The sequence below is a fragment of the Bubalus bubalis genome, chromosome 3 (genome assembly GCF_019923935.1).
Source record: "Bubalus bubalis isolate 160015118507 breed Murrah chromosome 3, NDDB_SH_1, whole genome shotgun sequence".
In the NCBI taxonomy this organism is placed as follows: domain Eukaryota; kingdom Metazoa; phylum Chordata; class Mammalia; order Artiodactyla; family Bovidae; genus Bubalus; species Bubalus bubalis.
The window spans coordinates 125,414,338-125,440,637 of NC_059159.1; the positions used below are offsets into that span (position 1 = coordinate 125,414,338).

Below are 26,300 nucleotides of genomic sequence, written 5' to 3' on the forward strand. Positions count from 1 at the left end.
CAAAGTATTGGAGCTTCAACTTCAGCATCAGTTCTTCTAATGAATATTCAGGGTTGATTTCCTTTAGGATTGACTGGTTGGATCTCCTTGCAGTCTAAGAGACTCTCAAGAGTCTTCTCCACCACCACAGTTTAAAAGCACCAATTCTTCGGCACTCAGCTTGCTTTATGATCCAACTCTCAAATCCATACATGACTACTGGAAAAACCATAGCTTTGACTAGATAGACCTTTGTTGGCACTTAATGTCTCTGCTTTTTTAACATGATGTCTAGTTTGGTCATAGCTTTTCTCCCAAGGAGTAGGCGTCTTTTAATTTCATGGCAGCAGTCACCATCTGCAGTGATTTTAGAGCCCAAGAAAATAAAGTCTGTCACTGTTTCCACTGTTTCCCCATCTACTGGCCATGAAGTGATGGGACTGGATGCCATGATCTTTTTTTTGAACGTTGAGTTTTAAGCCAGCTTTTCCATCCCTCTTTTACCTTCATCAAGAGACTCTTTAGTTCCTCTTTGATTTCTGCCATAAGGGTGGTGTCATCTGCATATCTGAGGTTATTGATATTTCTCCCAGAAATCTTGATTCCAGCTTGTGCTTCATCCAGCCCAGCTTTCTCATGATGTACTCTGCATATAAGTTAAATAAGGGTGACAATATACAGCCTTGACGAACTCCTTTTCCTATTTGGAACCAGTCTGTTGTTCCATGTCTAGTTCTAACTGTTGCTTCCTGACCTGCATACAGGTTTCTCAAGAGGCAGGTCAGGTGGTCTGCTTTTCCCATCTCTTTCAGAATTTTCCAGTTTATTGTGATCCACACAGTCAAAGGCTTTGGCATAGTCAATAAAGCAGAAATAGATGTTTTTCTGGAACTCTCTTGCTTTTTCCATGATCCAGAGGATGTTGGCAATTTGATCTCTGGTTCCTCTGCCTTTTCTAAAACCAGCTTGAACATCTGGAAGTTCACGGTTCACGTATTCCTGAAGCCTGGCTTGGAGAATTTTGAGCTTTATTTTACTAGCGTGTGAGATGAATGCAATTGTGTGGTAGTTTGAAAATTCTTTGGCATTGCCCTTCTATGGTACTGGAATGAAAATTGACCTTTTCCAGTCCTATGGCCACTATTGAGTTTTCCAAATTTGCTGGCATTTTGAGTGCAGCACTTTCACAGCATCATCTTTTAGGATTTGAAATACCTCAGCTGGAATTCTATCACCTCCACTACCTTTGTCCATAGTGATGTTTCCTAAGGCCCACTTAACTTCACACTCCAAGATGTCTGGCTCTAGGTGAGTGATCACACCATCGTGGTTGTCTGGGTCATGAAGATCTTTTTTCTATAGTTCTCTTGTGTATTCTTGCCACTCTTCTTAATATCCATCATGTCACACAGTTAATTTTTTTTTGTGATAAGAATTTTTAAGGTCTATTCTCTTTGTTGAGAGTTGGACTATAAAGAAAGATGAGCGCCGAAGAATTGATGCTTTTGAACTGTGGTGTTGGAGAAGACTTTTGAGAGTCCCTTGGACTGCAAGGAGATCCAACCAGTCCATCCTAAAGGAGATCAGTCCTGGGTGTTCATTGGAAGTATTGATGTTGAAGCTGAAACTCCAATACTTTGGCCATCTGATGTGAAGAGTTGACTCATTTGAAAAGACCCTGAGGCTGGGAAAGATTGAGGGCTGGAGGAGAAGGGGACAACAGAGGATGAGATGGTTGGATGGCATCATCGACTCTATGGACATGGGTTTGGGTGGCCTCCAGGAGTTGGTGATGGACAGGGAGGCCTGGAGTGTTGCAGTTCATGGGGTTGCAAAGAGTCGGACATGACTGAGTGACTGAACTGAACTGAATTCTCTTTGTTGTTGTTGAGTCACTAAGTCAGGTCTGACTCTTCTGTGACCCCATGCACTGTAGCCCACCAGGTTCCTCTGTCCATGGGATTTCCTAGGCAAGAATACTGGAGTGGGTTGCCATTTCCTTTTCCAGTGGATCTTCCCGACCCAGGGATTGAACCCACGTCTTCTGCATTGGTGGACAGGTTTTTTCTACCACGAGCCACCAGGGAAGCCCTATTCTCTTTAGTAACTTTCAAATATACAAAACATTATTGTTAACTACAGCTACCATGCTGTATATTACATCCCCAGAACTCATTTATCTTATAATTGGAAGTTTATACCTTTAGATCACTTTCGCCTATTTCCCCTACCTCACATCCTCATGGTTCCATTTATATGAAAAATCTATTATAGGCAAATCCATAGATACAGACCAGTATTCTGGCTTCCCTGATGGTTTATTTGGTAAAGAGTCTGCCTGCAGTGTGGGAGACCTGGTTTCAGTCCCTTGGTCAGGAAGATTCCCTGGGAAGGAAATAGAGAAGTAGCAACCCACTCCAGTATTCTTGCCTGAAGAATTCCATGGACAGAGGAGCCTGGTGGGCTACAGTCCATGGGGTCTGAAAGAGTCAGACAGGACTGAGTGACTAACACTTTCACTTTTCATAGATACAGAAAGTAGATTTGTTGTTGCCAGGGGCTGGAAGGAGTGAGTTACTGCTACAGTAAATGAGTTACTGCTAATGGAAATAAAATTTCTTTTTGAAGGGAGGAAAATGTCCTGTGTATATACCAAAACTATTTACTGGTATAATACAAAATGGTTAAAATGGTAGATTTTATCTTATGTGATATATCCTCACTAATATCTTGTAAGGGCCAGAAGCACCCTGCCCCCAACTCTCCTCCCCCTAAAAACTGCTCCATTTCCTCCTCACTCATTCTGTGAGGGGCTTCCCAGGTGGTACTAGCGGTAAAGAACCCACTTGACAATACAGGTAAGACGTAAGAGACCTAGGTTCGATCCCTGGGTCAGGAAGCTCCCTTGGGGAAGGAAATGGCAACCCACTCCAGTATTCTTGCCTGGAGAATCCCATGGACAGAGAAGCCTGGTGGGCTATAGTCCATAGGGTCGCAAAGAGTCGGACACAACTGAGGCAACTTAGCAGCAGCAACATGTTATGTGAATTGCTTCTCAATAAAAATAAAACCCCAAATACTCTCTAGTAGCTTCTCAACTGGAGAAGGCAATGGCAACCCACTCCAGTACTCTTGCCTGGAAAATCCCATGGACGGAGGAGCCTGGCAGGCTGCAGTCCATGGGGTTGCTAGGAGTTGGACATGACTGAGTGACTTCACTTTGACTTTTCACTTTCATGCATTGGAGAAGGAAATGGCAACCGACTCCAGTGTTCTTGCCTGGAGAATCCCAGGGACGGGGGAGCCTAGTGGGCTGCCGTCTATGGGGTCACACAGAGTCGGACACGACTGAAGCGACTTAGCAGCAGCAGCAGCAGCAGCAGCTTCTCAACTGACTCAAAAGCCGAAGTTCTCACTAATGTCTTGTAAGGGCTAGAAGCCCCCCAACTCCCCTTCCCTCTAAAAACTGCTCCACCTTCCCCTCACTCATTCTGTTCCAGCCATAATGGCCTCCATGATGTGGTTCCAGCACCATCAGATTCACTCCCATGTCAGGACCTTTGCACATGCTATTCTCTCGGTCTGGAAGCCTGTTCTCCCAGACATCCTACGACTTGCCCCTCACTGCCTGCACATATTTACTCAAATGCCACCTTATCTTTGAAGCTGTCCTTGACCTCACCCCACCTCCCATGGCATATTCTATTCCTCTTACTCTAGATCAGTTTTCTCCCTAACACTTACCATTATCTGATACACCATATATTTATTTGCTTAACTATATTTTTTAAAAGTCATGTGTCTCCCCAACCAGAATGCAAGCTCCTTGAGGGCAGGGATATTGCTTCATCCACTGATGTGCCCACAGTGCCTAAAACAGTGCTCGATGTGTGCTAGGTACTCAATAAAGAGGCTTTAAATGAATGACACATTTCAGAATGAACACGAGGAAACTTATGACTGCAATTTGCCACACTAATAGAGCAAAGAGAAAAAACCATGTACGTTTTTATATAGATTCTAAAAATACATCTGATTTTTTCAGCATGCATATCTTGGCTTAAACAATGAATAAATAAAAATAGAGTATCCCTTAAAATGATGAGAATATCTGTCCTTCTAACAGACATCATACCTTACAAACAGCATTCTCACTGCAGTCAAGAACGAGACAAGAATATTCACTATTATCACCATTTTAAATGTAATACTAGAATATTTAGTGAATAAAGCAAAGATAGTAACAATAATAATAGCCATAATATATTGGGTGCTCTTTTGGGCACTGTTCTAAGACCTAAGTGCTCTATATGCATTAATATATTTTAATATTCACAATATCTGAGGTAATATGAGTACATTCCCATTATCAGGAACATGGAAAAGTTACATGATTTGCCCAAGGTCACAAAGTTGATAAGTGGCTGAGTCAGAATTGGAATCCAGGAAGTTTCTCTGTTCTAACCATTATACACTACATCCTCAATGAAAAATTATGAAGATAAAAATAGTGTAACCTTGGAAAACAGAAAGCAAATTTTCTCTTGCTCCAGATAGTATTGTTGTCTATCTAAAAACTCACGCAAATTAAGAGAGGAAAAACTACCAGAAGTAATAAAAATTCAATATAGGCACTCAGAAGATGTAAATACAGGATCGACAGCTTTGCTATATTCTAGCAAGAACCATTTTTAAAAATGTCAAGAAAATTAGATCTCATTCCCAAAAGCAATAATAAATATAGAATACTTGAAAATAAACCTAACACAAAATAAAAAATATCTGTATGAAGAAAATGACAAAGCTTTACTGAGGACCTAAAACGCTTTGAGTGAAGAGATGGTTATTCATGAATACATAGACTCAGTATTATAAAGATGTCAAATGTCTCCTAAATTAATTCTGGATTTACTGAAATTCAAATAAACACACCAATGGCATTTTTAGACTCTTACAAAAATTAATGGGTAAAAATAGAGACAACTGTGAAAAAGAAGGCAAGACTACACATAAAAGTATATCAAAGAAAGAATATTCAAAACACTGGGATGCCAATTCCAGAATAGATAGTTAGATCAAGGGAACAAAATTTTAAAAATACATAAACAGTCTAAAGGTACACTGTTTAATAGGTGGCCATTAGCCACATGTGGTTCCTCTGCATTTGAAATGGCTAGTGCCACATGTTCAAATGATAATGTTTGGGGTATACAGCATTAAATAAAATGTACTATTAAAATTAATTTTTCTGATTTCTTTTTTCTTTTTAAAATGTGGCTACTAGAAAATTTTATTTTCTTGGGCTCCAAAATCACTGTGGACAGTGATTGAAGCCATGAAATTAAAGACACATGCTCCCTGGAAGGAAAACTATGACAAACCAAGACAGCGTATTAAAAAGCAGAGGCATTATTTTGCCAAAAAAGCCCTGGATAGTCAAAGCTATGGCTTTTCCAGTAATCATGTACGAATGTGAGAGTTGGTCCTTAAAGAAGGATGAGCACCAAAGAAATGATGCTTTTAAATTGTGGTGCTGGAGAATACTCTTGAGAGTCCCTTGGACTGCAAGGAGATCAAACCAGTCAAACCTAAAGTAAGTCAACCCTGAGTATCCACTCGAAGGACTAAAACTAAAGCCGAAGCTCTAATACTTCAGCCACGTGATGTGAAGAGCTGACTCACTGGAAAAGATCCTGATGCTGGGAAAGACCGAAGGCAAACGGAGAAGGGGGCAGCAGAAGATGAAATGGTTAGATATTAATAGCATCACCAGCTCAATGGACATGAATTTGAGCAAACTCCAGGAGACAGTGGAGGACAAATGAGCCTGGCGTGCCATAGTCCATGGGGTCTCAAAGAGTCGGACATGACTTAGTGATTGAACAACAACTAGAAAATTTAAAATCACATATGTGGCTTATATTATATTTATATTATATAGAACTGGAAATTATATGCAAAAAGCAGTATGTTATTTTCCAAAGATAATATTTAGCATAGGCATTTTAAATGGGTCAGGAAAAGATGGATTCATTAAATGCTGGAGAATTACTGAATGACTATGGGGGCAGAAAAAAGAAAAGTTTGATCTCAGGCCACATGCAGAAATTCTGGGCCAATTAGAAGAAAAGAAGAAAATGAAGGTGAATTTATGGAAATTTGGGGGGTGGAAAGAGCAAGACAAACTAAACTTAAAAGTGAGGACAAACAGTCTTCTTAAACTTGACTATAGTAAATATTAAAATTTTTACTATTATCAAATAACATAAAAAAACAAAATTGAATGTCACTTGAAACATGATGGGATACTTGTAACAACTGTGACAAAGAGTTGATATCCTCACTTTATAAAGAACACTTATAAATCAGTAAGAAAGACTCCAACAGGAATACGTGCCAATAGCATTAACAGCCAATTTACAAAAGGAGAAACAGAAATGAGAAGGATTCCTAGTAAAAAAGAAATCCCGTCTTAGTAGTAATCAAAGAAATGCAAATTAAAATAGCAATTGCCAAGGATCAAAAAAGAATAATATACAATGTTGGCAATGAGTGCTCTCATATACTGCTCTGAAACTAAATTGGTATGATCTTTCTGGAGGACAATTTGGCAACATGTACAAAAGGTTGTAAAATGTGCACACATTATTTCTAGGAATTTATCCTTGAAAAGTAATCAGAGATGTTCACACAAAAATACAAGTATGGATTTACTGCATTGTTGTTTGTAATCAGGAAAAATTGGCAAGTATCTATCTCCACGTTTAGTAAATGGGAGCTTCCTTGAGTAATTATGGTATATCCATAGGGTAGAATTTTTTTCACCAGCTATCAGGAAAAAAAAAAAAAAATCAGCAACAGAGAACACTTCCTGTACCATCCCAGATTCCTCAAAATGTCAAAGATTTTTTAAAAATCTCTAAACGTTCTGGAAAATGACTAAGAAGACCACCAATGGATAGACTATTTGCAGAACTATATTGGAAGACAGGAAGGGAACAGATCAAAAGATAAAGAAGACGAGAAGAGCAGCCCCAAACACATCAGGCTGTGGCAAAGACGAGGACATTTCACGGGGTCGCCAGGCCCAGAGCTGCCAGGCCATTACAAGTCACGGTGGTGGAGAATATCTGCTGGCTGGGGAAAATGTTCCCACTGGGTTGCAAGATTATGGAAGCCATTTCTATAGTCAGAGCATGTATTTGTTAATGTGAGTTCACTCATGTGTATGGAAAAAAATGTTAAAGACATATGCCTATAGATGTTAACACTGACCTTTCGGTGGGTAGTTATGGCCAATTTTTACTTATCCTTTTTTGCTCTGTGTTTTCCAAGTTTTCTGCATTGAGTACATATCAATATCATGGTTAGAAAACATCATATGAGTATTTTAAAACAAGCAAAAACTAATAACAAACAGAACTTGAAGGTTTTATGTAAGAAAGTGACTACAGTCTTATTATTTTTCTTTTGAGTCCCTGCAGTAACCTTCTGGCTGGTTTCCCAGGCTCTAGTCTGCTTGTCCCAATCAGCTCTCAAGATTGCTAACCGTCTCTCACCCCTGATCTGAAACCTTCCTTGTCTCCCTGCTCCTACTGCTGACAGGTGAAGTCCAAACATGGAGGCTTGTGGGGCCTTCACCATCCTTTCGCTCAGCCCATTCGCCCCTTCTTGCCCTACACACTGAACTGTCCAGCCCTAACTACCTTCTTTTCACAAAGGTTCCCTACACCTTCCATCTCCACTTCTTCACTCACATACCCTGGCACTACCGAAGCCAGGCAGATGGGCCTTGGAGGTGGGGGAACCACAGCCGGAATTACCAGAAGAGCTCTGGGGACCCACACATGACAAGACGCACCGCTTTGTTAGCCAAGCGCAGCCAAGGTTGTGACAAATTCCCCTGGAACACTAGCTAGGAGCCGATGTGGCGGGATGGCACTGGGATTTGGGGTCTGGGAAGATCATAAGACGTACACGCAGAATCTCATGGCAAAATCCCAGGGGACTGTGAGGAGCCCCGCTTGAGACATGGATTGCCTGTTCTAGACACCTACCTCCTTGCTCCTGAGGTGGGTGTTGGGTGGGATGGGAGGGGGGATACTGGCCCAGGCCCATGTCTCCTTCTCTCCACAAGGAGAGGCAAAAACCTGGGTTCACACCTACACCTGCCCCTGCTTGGTGAAGCCTTGGCAAAGTGACTTCATCCCTCCTGAGTGAGTCTGTTCTGCTAAATGGAGACGGACCATGCTGGGCGACTAAACATCATCACCTGCATATGGTAGGTACTCCACAAATGGCAGTAGATGATGTCATAACTTAAATACATTTTCCTACCCAGCGGTTCTGGAGCAGCGGCTGCTTCACGGGGCTGCAGTCATGCTCTGAGAACCTGGCCCAGGGACTGTGCAGGACCCCCAGGAAGTATCCCTGTTCAGAGCTGTGAAATGGATGACCAGGACGCGCCCTCCCTCCCTCTCTGGAGACCTCCAGGAACTCCTCTGGGCCCTCACTCACTCGTGTGTTCCAGGGTCCACGCTGCCTGGGTGGAGATATAGTTATCTAATATCACAGCCCTGGTGAGCAGCGGGTGTGGCACTCACCCTGGCCCCCTAGGCAAGCACCCATCCTCTCTGAGCAGGGTCCAGGGCAGCTCATTTCTTCTAAGAACTGGGGTGTGTGAGGTGGGAGGGTGCTTGGCTTTGAAGACCTGCTGGGGAGTGTCAGGAGGAAGCATCTGCCATCTCCTCCCTGGGGAGAGGAGAAGGGAGGGTGTAGGCCATCCTTCCAAAGGTGGAGCTCTAAGCCCAAACAAGGCATTCCCCTCAGAGGCCTGCATTTTAGGCTCAGCCACTGCAGCCACCTCTGGACAGGAAAATGTCCTAAAAGCATGAGCAAGTTCTTCAAATAGAAGTTGGGGCATAGAGTAGAACCATCAGGGTCAGAATCTGATCTGTCAGGAGTCCCGTCCGGCCTCCTAATAATAGAAGATCTGCAGGTCTGTGGGTGACCCTGCAACCTAGAGGAATGCCAAGGACAAAGACCAGAGCTGAGTCTGGCCCTACTTTCTGATAAAGTGGGCCTCAAAGCAGAGATGCCTCAGTTGAAAGCTTCCCATTCTTCTAATACCGGGATTCTCCAACTCCAGGGTGCTGAGCCCCACGCCCAAGGGTCTGATTCAGGGCGCCTGGCGTGGAATCCTCATATTTGCTGGGAACAAGTTCCCATTGCTGATGCTGCTGGTCAAGGACCACACCGCAAGAACTGCTTTAGGGGATGGGATGACCTGATCCTGGTACAAGCGGATACTGAAGTAATGACAACTCAGGACGAACATCCTATATGAGCCAAAAACACAACTCAGACACAAACGATAGTGAGCTCATTCCCAATGTCCAACTCTGACACCACCCAGAAGAACCACAGAGCAGGTCCCAGGTCACTGCTGCTTCCAGCGGCTGGCCCAGAACCTTCCACTGAGATCTCTAGAAGAATCCTCCACCGACAAACAATGCCACATCCAAACAAAAGTCAGTTAACAGATGTCAGAATGACCTGAGCTGAGCTCTGTGGGAATGTGGCTTCCCAACTTTGTGGGTGCCTCCCCTCTCCCCGACGGCCCTGTGACTCACAACAGGGACTGACACTTCCCTACAGCCCCTCACCCCCATCTCACCATTCTAGTTGCAAGCAGACTACGGACCCCAAAAAAGAAACCACTGCCTTGGCCTCTAAGAATCTGGCCTAGTGGACAGAGATTGATTTACTGAAATCCTTACTGAACACATATGCTCCAGGGTTAGGGGACAGAAAGGCTCTTGTCCACAGGGGCCTTCCAGTCCAGGAGCAGTGGGTGACTGACAAGGAAGCAGGTCGGGTATTTCTCTGCCCTGCACACAGCTGGTACAGAGAGCAGGCCAAGGGGAGGGGAGCACAGAGACACACACCTGACCCAGTCTGGGGAGGAAAGTTGAGCCAGGTATGGGAGAGGACAGTCTGCAGAGAGAAGCCAGCACAGAGGTGAGGTTGGACCAAAGTAGGGAGTGCCGGAGGTGAGACAGACAAGGAGGCCTCAGGGTATGTTTCTGAGGCCACCCCAAAGAGCTCATCCCTGTTCAGGGCAGCAGGGAAGGCTGACGATTCTACTAAGGTTGGCTCCTAGACGAGAAACAAGCACAGGGTCCCCCTACCCTCCAGTGTGGGCATGTCCTCCAAGCCATATAAGTGGCAACTTTAGAGAAGGTGACCAGAGACCCCTTTGGTTGGGGCAGATGGTGACTTGGCAAGCAAGGAAGGGCTCCAAGGGCCATGGAGGGCTGAAAGGGCAGGTGCTTTGAAGAGGAAGCTCTGCAGATGGTGCCCTTTTGGTCTTGGACAGATCAAGGGCTTTGGTGGGTCCCAGCTCTTGAGGGAGGCTCTGATATGGAAAGGTCAGCCCCAGAAGCGCCGAGATCACTGAGCCAGCGACTAGGCAAGGAGTCTTCGAGCCTGCCTGGAGGGATCAGAGGAGAAAGGAGCAGTGCTAGCGGCAGGCACTAAACCCCGCTGTATGTCTGGGTTGCTGAACGGCGGCCAGCCATGGGTTAAGGAACCAGATTCTAGATGACAATAAAAATAACTGCCACCCCTTGCATGGTGCTTATTATGAGTCAGGCACGCCTCTTAGCACTTTAACTTTCAGAACACATGTAATCCTCACAAGCATCTTTAGAGTTAGTTACCATTATTATCCCCATTTTTAAGAGGAAGAAACTAAGGCGCATAGAAACTCACTAATTCTCATGGTCACACCCCTGAGAGTGGCAGGATCAGGGGCAATGACCCTGAACCTTCACCACAAATTCCTTGAGCTAGGAGAGCTCTTAGAGGTCAATCGACCCAACTCCCTTATCTTACGGAGGGGAAACTGAGGCCAAGAGAGACTGAGTGGTCTGTTCAATGGTACTAAGCTGGTTAGTTTAGCATCATGGGATCAGGAATCCAAAGAATAACTTAGTGAAGATGGTTTGGTAGACCACAGGACCAGGAGCTGGGAGAGTAGGCTCAAATAACCTTCTGGCTATCTGCTGGTCCTCAGCCACCCCTGCTCACTACCTTCATCTCCACCTCATCCTTGCCTCTATCCTATGCCTTCAGTGTACACATAGACACCACTTGGCACCCTGGTCTCTCATTTCCTTGCCCCTAATCCTAGTGACCTCTACCTTCACTCAGCTTTAGCTATTCATTCATCACCAGGGCTTGGCCCCCACAATCCCTACATCCCTCCCCCAGCTCTGCCACAGTCTCCCATTCTTCTAGCTCCTTCATCTCTACACTCTCAAGCTTTTCAGAGACTTCCAGAGCTACACTTTATTCAAGCCCACAAGCCACTGCCTGTCCACTGCTCCCCATCCCGGGTCTCACCTCTCAGCAGTACTCTCTTTATCACCACTTTTACCTTTGTCTTCCACCTGGTGATTCTGATGAGCAACCAGAGTTGAGAACTCAAAGGAGGCCTGACACTTACTGACCTTGAAGCCATGTCCACTCCTCCCTGGCCTTCCATGCCCCAGGTTCTGTGCCTTCATAGATGTTGGCACATGGTAGGCCACATCCGTATTTTTTGAGTGAATGGATATGCCTTCCTAGGGCTTGTCCCAAGTACCAGTGGAGGCGAGAATGTCCATTTAATGAACTCCAACTATGCAGAAGTTTTTCATTTATGTTTTTTCATCTAACCCTCTCATCTCCCAGTGCCTGTGAGGTGGGGATAAATATCTCTACTTTACACAAGGGAAACTGGATCTCACTGAGGTGTAGTGAGTTGCCTGGGGCCGCAAAGCTTTTGCTTGGTAGATCTGGGCTTAGAGATCTTCTGGTACCAAGTCTTTCCTTCTCTCCTCTGATGTAAGTCTTTGACCCAGAGAGGGTAGAGCTGAAGCAAGCGCCATCTTTCTGGCCACTGGTTCCCCATGGACCCCTGAATGTCCTGGCAGCAGCTTTAGATCTGGTACACTTGAGCCAACAGGGTGAAGTGAACTGCCTGGGGTCACACAGCCATTGCTTGGCGAAGTAGGGCCCAGAGATCGGCATATCTGATCCAAGGCCTGAGCAGCTCTGGGTTACTGCACACTGGCATTGAATCTCATGGACGGGGGCTCCAAGAAGCAGCTGGTTCCAAGGTAGGATAACCCTCAGCCCTCTACCCCTTTCAGAAGATTAAGGTTTTAATTAAGTTTTCCCCCCATTCCCCTCTAACTTCGGGATTGCTTTCATTTGACATTCCTTCCAGTGCACCAGTCCGGAACAGAAGTGCTTGATGCTGCTGATCGACCAGTTTCATAAAAGGAATCCAGTTTCCTCTGCACTCACGAAAAGCTGTTAGCCCCTGGCGAGTTTCCAGGGCCTGCACTCCAGTGATGCAGCCAGACATCGGGAGAGGGATGCCAAAGCCCTTGGGCACAGAGAGGAGTCAGCTGGGCTGAGAGATTAAAATCGAAAGGGGTTCTTGCCAGCAATACCACCAAGCAACATCCTGTCCTTAAAAAAGAGGCTTCCCACTGAGATGCCCTGAAACCTGGCTGAAGGCTCTCACACAGCTGTGCAGGGACAGAGATGTGGTACCAAACTGACATTTCCTGACCCCGGTGAGGACAGAGAAATGGAGAAACACTGACCAACAGTCTGTCAGGCTTCCAGCCTCAGCTGGGCTCTTTACCAGCAAGTGCCCTAGGGCAAGAAGGCACCTGCCCTCTGTGAGCCTCAGTTTCCTCATCTGTAAAATGGGAACCATAACCTCTCCCTAAAGGGCAACTGGCTGTTTGGAAATCTATAAAGCTTGGGGCTGATCACGTATCCTCTTTAAACCAAAGATTGGGGTTTTTCAAACCTCTCTACACAAAGGTAGTTCTCATGTGACTACAGGTAGTTAGGGATGGAAAGAAGGAGCAATGGACTGTCTGGACCTGGAGTCTAGATTCTGGGATTCAGTCCTGACTTCTATGTCAACAATCTTTCATGACTTCAGAGGTGCTTTGAAGCCCTGAACTTTGTTCATTCCTCTCTCTGGGCCTCAGTCTCTCCTTCTGTACAATGAGGAGGTTGGGGGAGGTGTCTCTAAGAGCCCTTCAGGCTAAGTCAGCCAAAGACTCCATTGCAAAAAAGCAGGTCCCTCCAAGTCTCAGCAGAGTCCACGTGGATGGGGCCACAGGACTGGCCCTGCGCACCCTCACCATTAATCTGCTTCACACTCATTCCAGAACATTCATGGCTGCTGTATAAAGGGCAGGCTTCCAGCAACAGTCTCTCAGTGTTTGGCAGTGAGTCACTCCCACTGGAGGTCAAGTTCTCTTTGTGCCTCTGCCTGGGGACTGGGAAACAGAGGTGGGAAGCTGAGGACCCTTCTTGTCAGGGAAAAGCTGGCCTTGTTTGGATGACTACAGACTACTTCTGCTTTTCAAGCACCTCTGAAAATATCCCTCTCGGCGCATAAACTGTATAGCTTGCAAAGCTCTTTGAAATTCATGACTCATCTGATTTTGGCAGGAGGTCTGCAGGATGGGCTTGGGAAGGGTTATTGTCCCCATTTTATAGGGGCGGAAGCTGCAGCTCAGAGAAGTGAGGTGACTTGGCCAAGGTCGCACAGCTAACGCATGGAGTGGTCTCTCCCATGGAGTGGCCTCTCCTTCCCAGGGAAAAACGGGGCAGAGCCTTGGAAAGGCAAGTGCAGAGCTGGCGTGGAAACTGGGTCTGGTGGTACCCAGCGCTGCTCTGCTCCACCTCCCCCACCCCACCCCACCACTGGTGGGCGTGTCCTCCCCAACTACTCTCACAGAGGTCTGCCTGCACACCCACCCCACACATTTCCTTGAGGTTCTGCTCACAGTTGTTTCTCTTTCTTTACTTGGGCTCCTAAGCAAACCTGGACTGTATCATCTTGTGGGGAAGCTCCAAGGACCAAGAGCACACACAGGAGAAGACTGGAAAGTAGGGACTATAAAGAGATGAAGAAAAAAGTAATAAACCATTCTGCACTCAGCTGAGTGGAGAAAGCTTTTTAAAAGATTTGCTAATATCCACTGTTTGTAAAAACGTGTGGAAATTTTCAAAGCGGTTGGAGGAACTAGAAATTAGAACAGGCTTTCTGGAGGTCAGTTTATCTCAACGTTTTAAATGTCCCAGTAATTCTACTTCTAGAAATCTATTGTGAAGATGCACACCTCCGTGGAAAGGTGTTGGCTGTGATATCAAAAAGCTGTAAACATTCACTAATTTACCATCTATGCACCCGACAAGAACATCATAGCCCATTAATAAGAACGAAGTCAATCAAGATCTCAAAGATCTGTTGTAAAGTGAAAAAATGCAAAATATCTACCTAGTATGAGGACATTAGGTTTAAAAGTACTGAAAAAGGTCTGGGCAGATGAACATAACACAAAAAGCCAGACTTGACTTGAAAAAGAAAATGGATTTAGAGGAATTGGGTAAAGCAGCCCTTTTCTTTCTTTCTTTTTTTTTTTTAACTATATGTAATTTAACTTCTCTTTTCCTTGCAACAACAACAGCAAGCCTCAGAACACCAAGTATTGATGTATATTTGTAAATCATTAAAACAAACAAAAATTTTGTTAAGGATTTTTGCATCTATGTTCATCAGTGATATTGGCCTATAGTTTTTTTTTGTGGGATCTTTGTCAGGTTTTGGTATTAGGGTGATGGTGGCCTCATAGAATGAGTTTGGAAGTTTACCATCCTCTGCAATTTTCTGGAAGAGTTTGAGCAGGATAGGTGTTAGCTCTTCTCTAAATTTTTGGTAGAATTCAGCTGTGAAACCGTCTGGACCTGGGCTTTTGTTTGCTGGAAGATTTTTTATTACAGTTTCAATTTCTGTGTTTGTGATGGGTCTGTTAAGATTTTCTATTTCTTCCTGATCGAGTTTTGGAAAGTTGTACTTTTCTAAGAATCCAACAACACATTAAAAAGATCATACACCATGACCAAGTGGGCTTTATCCCAGGGATGCAAGGATTCTTCAATATCCGCAAATCAATCAATGTAATACACCACATTAACAAATTGAAAAATAAAAACCATATGATTATCTCCATAGATGCAGAGAAAGCCTTTGACAAAATTCAACATCCATTTATGATAAAAACTCTCCAGAAAGCAGGAATAGAAGGAACATACCTCAACATAATAAAAGCTATATATGACAAACCCACAGCAAACATTATCCTCAATGGTGAAAAATTGAAAGCATTTCCTCTAAAGTCAGGAACAAGACAAGGGTGCCCACTTTCACCATTACTATTCAACATAGTTTTGGAAGTTTTGGCCACAGCAATCAGAGCAGAAAAAGAAATAAAAGGAATCCAAATTGGAAAAGAAGAAGTAAAGCTCTCACTGTTTGCAGATGACATGATCCTCTACAAAGAAAACCCTAAAGACTCCACCAGAAAATTACTAGAACTAATCAATGACTATAGTAAAGTTGCAGGATATAAAATCAACACACAGAAATCCCTTGCATTCCTATACACTAATAATGAGAAAACAGAAAGAGAAATTAAGGAAACAATTCCATTCACCATTGCAACGGAAAGAATAAAATACTTAGGAATATATCTACCTAAAGAAACTAAAGACCTATATATAGAAAACTATAAAACACTGGTGAAAGAAATCAAAGAGGACACTAACAGATGGAGAAATATACCATGTTCATGGATTGGAAGAATCAATATAGTGAAAATGAGTATACTACCCAAAGCAATCTATAGATTCAATGCAATCCCTATCAAGCTACCAACAGCATTCTTCACAGAGCTAGAACAAATAATTTCACAATTTGTATGGAAATACAAAAAACCTAGATAGCCAAAGCGATCTTGAGAAAGAAGAATGGAACTGGAGGAATCAACCTACCTGACTTCAGGCTCTACTACAAAGCCACAGTTATCAAGACAGTATGGTACTGGCACAAAGACAGAAATATAGATCAATGGAACAAAATAGAAAGCCCAGAGATAAATCCACGCACATATGGACACCTTATCTTTGACAAAGGAGGCAAGAATATACAATGGATTAAAGACAATCTCTTTAACAAGTGGTGCTGGGAAATCTGGTCAACCACTTGTAAAAGAATGAAACTAGAACACTTTCTAACACCATACACAAAAATAAACTCAAAATGGATTAAAGATCTCAACGTAAGACCAGAAACTATAAAACTCCTAGAGGAGAACATAGGCAAAACACTCTCTGACATACATCACAGCAGGATCCTCTATGACCCACCTCCCAGAACATTGGAAATAAAAGCAAAAATAAACAAATGGGACCTAATTAACCTTAAAAGCTTCTGCACATCAAAGGAAACTATTAGCAAGGTGAAAAGACAGCCTTCAGAATGGGAGAAGATAATAGCAAATGAAGCAACTGACAAACAACTCATCTCGAGAATATACAAGCAACTCCTACAGCTCAACTCCAGAAAAATAAATGACCCAATCAAAAAATGGGCCAAAGAACTAAATAGACATTTCTCCAAAGAAGACATACAGATGGCTAACAAACACATGAAAAGATGCTCAACATCACTCATTATCAGAGAAATGCAAATCAAAACCACTATGAGGTACCATTTCACACCAGTCAGAATGGCTGCGATACAAAAGTCTACAAACAATAAATGCTGGAGAGGGTGTGGAGAAAAGGGAACACTCTTGCACTGTTGGTGGGAATGCAAACTAGTACAGCCACTATGGAGAACAGTGTGGAGATTCCTTAAAAAACTGGAAATAGAACTGCCTTATGATCCAGCAATCCCACTGCTGGGCATACACACTGAGGAAACCAGAAGGGAAAGAGACACGTGTACCCCAATGTTCATCGCAGGACTCTTTATAATAGCCAGGACATGGAAGCAACCTAGATGCCCATCAGCAGATGAATGGCTGAGCTATGGTACATATACACAATGGAGTATTACTCAGCCATTAAAAAGAATACATTTGAATCAGTTCCAATGAGGTGGATGAAACTGGAGCCTATTATACAGAGTGAAGTAAGCCAGAAAGAAAAACACCAATACAGTATACTAACGCATATATATGGAATTTAGAAAGATGGTAACAATAACCCTGTGTACGAGACAGCAAAAGAGACACTGATGTATAGAACAGTCTTATGGACTCTGTGGGAGAGGGAGAGGGTGGGAAGATTTGGGAGAATGGCATTGAAACATGTAAAATATCATGTATGAAACGAGTTGCCAGTCCAGGTTCGATGCAGATACTGGATGCTTGGGGCTGGTGCACTGGGACGACCCAGAGGGATGGAATAGGGAGGGAGGAGAGAGGAGGGTTCAGGATGGGGAACACATGTATACCTGTGGCGGATTCATTTTGATATTTGGCAAAACTAATACAATTATGTAAGTTTAAAAATAAAATAAAATTAAAAAAAAAAAAAGAAACATTGCAAACAACAACAACAAAAATAAATAAAAAATAAAACAAACAAAAACTAAAAAAAACAAACCACCCAATCCACAGTGACTTTGGTAATCTTCATTCCAGGCTGGCTTCTCCCTAAATTCTCCTCACAGGAGAAACACTCTTGGTGGCACCCCATGATTTTAGATCATCACTAGGGTCGGCAGCAAGAACAACACATCTACAGGGAAGGTGAGGGAATAAGCCACGTGATTTAGCCAAAAGGCACAATGGAAGGGAAGGTTCCACTCCTGAGCTGTGCGAGTTGGAGGTCTTCACCAGCCCCACGCACAGTCAAATACCTCGGCAGCTCCAAGGCCCGGAACAGTGCCCAGCCTGATGGAGCTGTCTCGCCCCTTGCCTGGAGGTGGGTCAGGGGCTTCTCCCAGCGGCGTGTACCTCTGAGAAGCGCTGCACATCCTGGGTCAGCGTGCCCACCCGTCTCCACTGGTAGTGCTTCAGCAACTTCAGGATGGCTGGATTCACCGCATTATCTGATGGGACTGTCCGAAAGAAGTAAGGGTATTTCTTCTTATCTGCTAGAACAGGCGTGGTGGCAGCAAAGGAGAGCTGAAAAACACAAAAGAGACAGCATTTTACTGGGGGGACCTCATAGCTGTGGGCCCAGGATCTTTCCTAAGGGAACAGAGGTCTTTAGTTCTCACTTAAGGTACAAACACACGGGCAAAATACTTTTAACCTTCTTACTGCAAAAATAACTTGTTACAATTGAAGAGGCTTTTAAAAATGTAAAATAAGGAGAAAGAACCTTCGTTAATGTTGTCGTCTGCCTCCTTCAGATCCTTTCTCCGTGCATGGCAATGAACTAAAAAAAAGATTCTTGAGATCATTCTATATATGCATTTGAACTGTTTGTTTATTCCCTCATTAAACATTGTCTTAAAAGCATTTAACCATCCTGTTAAAACTTCTTGCAAACATTTTATCATGTAAACTTTTTAATAGTTCCATAATATTCTAGCATCTGAACATACTGTAATTTACTACATTGTGTTTAATTTGGGGACATTTAGACTATTTCTAATTTGTCATGATTATCATATTATTCTACAAGCACCTTTGTGCTTAGCATTTTTCCCCTATATTTCAGGCTTTTTCCATAGGGTAGAGTCTAGGATGTGAAATTTCCCAGAGAAGGAATGTGAGCTTTTAAAGACATGGGATGATTTGAGAGAATAGCCCTGAAACATGTATATTACCATATGTAAAATATATAACCAGTGCACATTCGTTACATGAAGCAGGGCACCCAAAGCCAGTGTGCTGGGACAACCCAGAGGGATAGTGTAGGGAGGGAAGTGGGAGGGTGGGAGGGGGTTTCAGGATGGGGGGGCACACTTGTATACCTGTGGCTGATTCAAGTCGATGTATGGCAAAAACCAGCACAATATTCTAAAGTAATTATCCTTCAATTAAAATAAGGAAATTAATTTAAAAAATAAAGACTTCATACTTATTTCCAAAAAGGATTGCATCAATTTGCACACCCACTAGCCAGGTATAACTACAGAGGATCAATTTTACCACATTCTTGTCAACAGACAGAAATAAAACATCATTCTATCTAATTTATTAATGATTTATTACTGAAAAACTGGAATCATATTGCATTCATTGGTTATACATTATGTTGAACCTTTTTCTATGTGGCTGATTACTAGTCATAAGTCCTATTTTAGGAATTGCTTTTTCATGTCTCTTATTTATTTTTTGAGTGGTATTCTAATGCTTTCCTTATCAAATTTAATGAAGATTGTTATACATACAGCATTCAAACTCAAGCTATTACAGGTGCTGCAAACACCCCAGCTTGTTTGCTTTTACATTTCATTTGTGTATATTCTAATTTACAGTCAGCAGTCAAATCTGTCCATCTTTCCCTTTATTAGTCCTTCTTTTTCTTTTAAGTGCCTGTGAGTTGCTAAATTGGATTTTAATTATCTGTTCTACAGGGCCCAGCATAAATGTCACCTCTTCTATAACATTTCTTCTGATCTCTGCTTTCTCTTCCCCTCAGCCTCATCCACAGAAGGTGGTTATCAAATGTTTTGATCTTTGCAGTGTGATGGTAGAAAAATAGTATCTTCTTGTAGTTCTGATTTGCATTTACCTTATTAAGAGTGAGGTTGAGGATCTCTCTGATGTTGAAGAACAATTTGCAGTATCTTTATGGAAAGTATTCACATCCTTTGCTTGTTTTCCAATTGGACTTTGAGTCTTTCCCTTACTGGTTAGCAGGAGATTAGCCCTTTGTGATATAAGTGGCTAATTCACCCTCAGTCTGTACCTTTTCTTTTGATGTTTCTCATGATGTCTTTTGCCATACAGAGGTGTTTGTGTGTGGCTGCATTTATTAATTTTTTTCCTTTCTGTTTTCAGGCTTTATGTCATATTTAGAAAAATTTTTCTCAATCTGAGATTGTACGAGAATTCCTCTGTGGTGCCTTCTAGTCTGTCTGTCATCCTCCCCTGTCTGTCCTCCCAGGTCGTGGCCTGGTGAGGGAGGAGGAAGATTCGGTACCCGCATGTGATGAGCGCTGACCCAACTGATGGTTAGGCTTTATATGATCCTGTAGCCCCTGACAAATCATTTTGTTTTTCATGTGTCTCAGTTCAGTTCAGTTCAGTTCAGTTGCTCAGTAGTGTCCGACTCTTTGCAACCCCATGAATCACAGCACGCCAGGCCTCCCTGTCCATCAACAACTCCCGGAGTTCACTCAAACTCACGTCCGTCAAGTCAGTGATGCCATCCAGCCATCTCATCCTCTGTCGTCCCCTTCTCCTCCTGCCCCCAATCCCTCCCAGCATCAGAGTCCTTTCCAATGAGTCAACTCTTCGCATGAGGTGGCCAAAGTACTGGAGTTTCAGCTTTAGCATCATTCCTTCCAAAGAAATCCCAGGGCTGATCTCCTTCAGAATGGACTGGTTGGATCTCCTTGCAGTCCAAGGGACTCTCAAGAGCCTTCTCCAACACCACAGTTCAAAAGCATCAATTCTTCAGCACTCAGCTTTCTTCACAGTCCAGCTCTCACATCCATACATGACCACTGGAAAAACCGTAGCCTTGACTAGATGGACCTTTGTTGGCAAAGTAATGTCTCTACTTTTCAATATGCTATCTAGGTTGGTCATAACTTTCCTTAGCAAGTATTTAATAAACTCTTGTATAGTTTTTTTGTTGTTGATGGGTACCGGCAGCTCCAGAATTTTGTGACCACTGCCATGGTTATGTCTGCGCATCACTTGTTAACGCTACTTGCTTTAGTTTAACCTTCTTCAGTATGCTTCATTTACCAAACTTTGTGCTCAGCATACCTAAATATTGTTTTATTTTTGGCCATGCTGCACAACTTTCAGGATCTTAGTTCCCTGACCAGGATTGAACTCATGCCCTCAGTAGTGAAAGTGGGGAGTCCTAACCACTGGACCACCAGGGAATTCCAATACTATTTTTAAAAAGTAGTATTTCCTTCCTTCTTTTGTTTTGTTTAAATCTTTGATCCAGAGAGGGCATGGCTGAAGCAAGATCTCTCTTTGCTGCCACCAGCTTTCTCCCCCAACGTTTGCTATTCCAGCAGCTCTAGATTCAATATGCTCAGAGTCCAACTTCAGCATCTTGGGAAGAAACATCCTGGCACCCCCAGCCCCCAGTTGAAGTTGCTTTGCTGCTCTTCCTGTGACCTGAGGAAGCACTTCTTCCCCCCAAGACTTCAGCAGAGCAGGGCAGTGGCAATCTTGTCCCTTTGGTGACCTGGCTCAGGCAGTAGATTGCCACTACCTCGGATCTCCTCGGTTCACTTGGCAGCCTCAACAGGTCCCACTTGTTGAAGGTGAACACACAATAACCCATCAGCTGTCATCAGAGCTAGAGAGCATCTATAGAAACCAATTTCCAAGATCCCCACAGAGACAGGACATCATCCCAAGCTTGGTTGAGGTCAAGGATAGATCAACTGTTAAAAAAAATTGGGGGGGTAGAGTAAGCCCCAATAGGGGGTACCCAGAGAGAGGAAATCCCAGCTGGACACAATGAGGACACTCACATCCAGAGTTGTCCAGCAAGGGAAGGCCTGCTGACAGAAGCAGTGAGATCCCTGTGTCTGGAGGTGTGCAAATGGAGGCTAGCCCGTGGCCCAGAAAGAACACAGAAGGGCTTCAAAGTGTCTGAGAACTCCTGAAAACCTGTATGAAAACACCTGTGGGGCATGCATATGCATACAGACACATACATTTTTCTGAAAAGAGGATCCATGGCTGCCATCAGATTTACAACAAGGATCTTAAAACCAAACAAAGTGAGCACATCTGCCTGAAGGTGATACTTAGGTCCCATAGCGATGTAAGAAATAGAAGCTCTCAGACCCAGTATCTGTGATTCTTCTCTCAAGATTAAAACAACACTTTCAGTTTCCTATGGTCAGTGTAAGAAGGAGCTATTAAAAAATCAGGGAGACACTATTTCAGGACCTGGGATGGTATATGTACAATTGCATCCCCAAAAATGCTTATCTAATACAATTTGGAAAATATTGGTTTTCTGATGTGATTTCTGAATCACACTCTGGTTGATACTTTGCTGTTATTGTCCCATTAGTTCCAGGTCCACAATTAATTGTTGCTTGAACAACCTCATATGTTTGCCCTGTAGGTAATTACAGTGGTTACTGTTCAGTGAATAAATGGCCCATTGTGTTTACAATGGGCTTGGAGTACAATATATGCCCTGGGTCTAAATCATGTTGGGTGCAAAATATTAACTGGCACTGACATTTTCTGCACCATTTGAGATAATGCACACTTTGATTAGATTGCTTTGCATCACTGTTCTTCTAGATTTAGCCTCCTAAAACTTTCTTCTATCGGCAAAGGCTGCAGGCGCTGGGTAGCACTGCTGAACTTCGGAACTGAAGGAACCTGAGAAATCCTCTGGTTCTGGGGTTCTCTCTCTACTCTGGCTACAGACTGGAATCACATGAGGAGATTTTTTAAAATAATGATGACTTGGTACCACTCCAAACCAAGTGAATCAGAATCTCTGGGCATAGAGCCCAGGTATCAGTATTATTTAAAAACTTCCCAAGGTGATTATGGAGCCCTATGAAGGTTGAGAATCACTGATACAGCTCAACAGCCCTAGTGTTGAATAAGCAGACTGAGGTCTTGAAATGGAAAGACATCAAGATACCCATCAAAGTTAGTAAGAGGTAGAAACAGGATTCGAATGCAGAGCTAACGGACTCTAACACTGGTGTTCTTTCTTCCTCTGATGGCTGTCCTCTGCTGCCTGTGTGCCAGGCCTTCCTCCTCCAGCAGTCACCCAGTTTCTGCAACACGTGGCTGGTCAGCATCAGGACCCCATTCACAGATCCACTCTCCTGCCTCATTTCACACAGCCAAGTCCACGTCTAAACAGACTATGATTGAGGTTTCAAGCTAATCCCCACCAAGGATTATTTCAGAGAGTACTTTTAAATTTATTTTACAGTTTCATTATCATTTCTAGTTTTATTGCATTGTTTTGAGAATTTGGTGTATACAGTGTCTGCTTTTGGAATTTATTGAGATTTTTTTGGGTGGCTTATTATATAATCAATTTTTGTGAAAGTTCCATGGTAGCCAGAAAAATAGATGCAGTCTCTAGTTGTAAGCTATAAAATTCCTTATCAAACTTTTGATGCATAAGAGATATAACCCAACTAACCAATTATATTACTAACACATGCTTTGTATTTTTGTCTACTTGACCTACCAAAGACTGAGAGGTATGTTGAGCTTTTTTCTATTGTCTCTGACAATTTCTCCACGTTACTCAAATTTTTTGCTTTTTACATTTTGATTTTATGTTTTGAAGATAACTGCTCATTACAATTACATCGTTATTTTTCAGCAATGTATATATACCTTTCCCTAGTGCAAACAGCAGGTACTTACCAGATAATCAATGAATGATTTGAGGATTAAAATATTTATCAAGATAAAATAACCCTGTTTGTCATTTATTGCTGTTTGTTTCATATAATATCTTGCTCAATATTAATACTGAATTAATATCTGGATATTAATATTGAAACCCTTTATTTTTTTGCTTGTATTTACCTGTCATAGCTCTGATTCTCCTTTTATTTGTATTCCATTAAGATTGTTTTTAAGTATATTTCTTGAAATGACATGAATGGATTTTAAAATACATGCTTATTGCTGCAATAAATACTTGACATTGCATTCATCGTCTTGCTGGCAGTCTTTTTTTAAAAAAATGTTTTCTTTTGTTCCCTTTGGTATTCAGACTTCTCCATTCTGGATATATTAATCTTGCTTTTTGTCTTAAACTGTTAGATATCTTTTCACATTCTGAAGAAGGGTGAGGGGTTGAAAATTTGCTGAGGATGACCCTCTGTTGCTTTGATGTATGGTAGAATATATCTGGATATAAAATTCTTGGGCTACCATTTTTCTGCTTTGAACCTACAAAGTGGTGCAGAGGAGAAATCTGAGGATAGTTTGACTGTTATTCATTTACAGGTAACTGACTTTCTCTGTTTGGATGTCTGAAGGGTTTTTTTCTTTATTCTTAGAATTTAAAAAAATTTGCCTAAATAGATGTGGATGTGGCACTCTTGATTTTATCTGGAACACAGGGAGGCCTTCAATCTATATGCTCAAGTCTTTTAACTAAAAAACATATATATATGTGTATGTACATACACACATATATACATAAGTATAAATACATTATATAAATGTAGCATTTATATATATAATGCTATATATTCATTATATTTATATTACATTAATATTCATATATATTCTTGCCTCTCCACTAGAATACTTGATTATCTATGTGCTGTCTTTTATTCCCCAAATCTATATCTGTAGTATTTTTTCTATGATTTCACATCTTGGTCCTTCTCCTCTGCATTCTGAAAGACCATCTTATTTTATCTCTTATTAGAGGGTACCTGAAAATTCAGTTTCACTAATTTCTGGTAAAAGGGCCATATCATCCACAGTCCCAGTGACAGAGCACCAGGGTTCTCATTTCTTCACATACTAACCACCATTTGGTATTACCTGGCTTTTTACCTTTTTGCTTATCTTTTAGGGATAAGGTAGCTCTTTATTAATAATTGATTCTGCAGCCCCCTGAACATAATGTGGTTGAGTCGCTGTACAGATACACCATTCAAGTTCTTTATTCAGTGGGCTTGCTTTTCAAGTCACTTTTAGTGTTGCTGTCCTTGCCATATTTGTTATTGTTATTGACTTCTTCCATTTTCTAGTAATTTTTTAATGATCAGAACCCTTTTTGCTCCATCCTATCTCATGTTTCATGGAGACCATGTCTTTCCTGCATATGACTGAAGCTGCCGGAAGTCTTTCTAAAGTTTTTTTCTTTATCCTACAATAGCTCATCTTCAGAGCTGGACTCTTCCTCTACTTCTGGGTATTGTGAGTCTTCGGTTATTTTTGCACTATTTTTTCAAAGTCTGAATGTTAGGTATTTTCAATGTACTCATCCTCAAAAGCATGGCAAGTATTTTGAGAGGTGGCCTATTAAGAGATAATACATGGATTTCCCATGGCCCTATTTTCTGTCTGTTTACAATACAACTCAGTATTTTTTTCTCAGAAAACTGAGGAACAAGTATTTGAGCACAGATTTTGGTGTCTAGTACACTCCCACCTTACATAGTTCTGTATTAATGAGTGCCTTATTTTCTGATTCTCTGGATCAACACAGTACACCAAATTTCTGTCATGCATTGCTGCCAGGAATTTTCTTTTCTGCCTATAAAATTTTACTTTGGAGATTTCTGTTTAAACTTCTTGTGCTCTCCTGTCTACCCTCTATCTAGCTTTTTCTAGGAATGTATAGCTCTGTTTGAATTTAGAAAGATAAATGAAAATGAAGAGAAAAAAAGCATCTTGACGGCCTCAAAGATCAGCAACTGTGACTACAGGCATAGTTGTCCAAATTTCTGATTGGATGGTAATGAATCTGCCTGCAATGCAGGAGACCCAGGTTCAATCCCTGGCTCAGGAAGATCCCCTGAAGAAGGAAATGGCAACCCACTACAGTATTCTTGCCTGGGAAATCCTATGGACAGAAGAGCCTGGTGGGCTACGGTTCATGGGGTCGCAAAAAGTCGAACATGACTAAGTGTTACCCAAGGAAGGAAGGATCTGGGTCCCTCATAGATTCTGGGGGTTGGGGGGTGGGGAGAGAAAAGTATATTATTTTATAGGGCAGCTGTAATTTTATGCAGCAAGTTTCCGAGTGCCAAGAGACAACATTTGGTAGAATTTTTTCAAGCATATCCCATCTACTTTATAATCAGCAAAGCTTCCAAACATCTAGACTGTCAGTAAGTCTTAGAGTCCCTTAGTTCTTTGAGGTAGGATTTACTATCCATTTTACAGCTAAATAAACCATGACCCAGAAAAGCGACACAATCCATGCAAGTTCAATGCAGGAAAATGTAATTTTGACTTCATATCTGGTTGCCTTTCTTTTTTTAAAATAAATTTTAATTAATTAATTTATTTATAACTGCACTGCCTCTTCATTGCTGCACATGGGCCTTTTATAGTTTAGTTGTTATGACTCTGCAACCCCATGGATTCCAGCACACCAGTTTTCCCTGTCCTTCACTGTCTCCAGTTTACTCAAACTCATGTCCATTGAGTCAGTGACACCATCCAATCATCGTGTCCTCTGTCACCCCCTTCTCCTCTTGGCCTCAATCTTTCCCAGCATCAGGGTCTTTTCTAATGAGTCAGCTCTTCACATCAGGTGGCTCAAGTATTGACGCT

General features: G+C 42.4%; 1 protein-coding gene across 2 annotated transcripts in view; it reads right to left on the minus strand.

Moving 5' to 3' along the window:
* GABBR2 (gamma-aminobutyric acid type B receptor subunit 2) overlaps nucleotides 1-26,300 on the minus strand; it is a 373,771-nt gene that overhangs the window by 205,387 nt on the left and 142,084 nt on the right. For both annotated transcript variants that reach the window (XM_006063438.4, XM_044940074.2), the window contains exon 3: nucleotides 17,865-18,035. In XM_006063438.4, coding sequence (XP_006063500.2) covers nucleotides 17,865-18,035 — 171 coding nt within the window. The remainder of the gene's footprint in view (nucleotides 1-17,864; nucleotides 18,036-26,300) is intronic.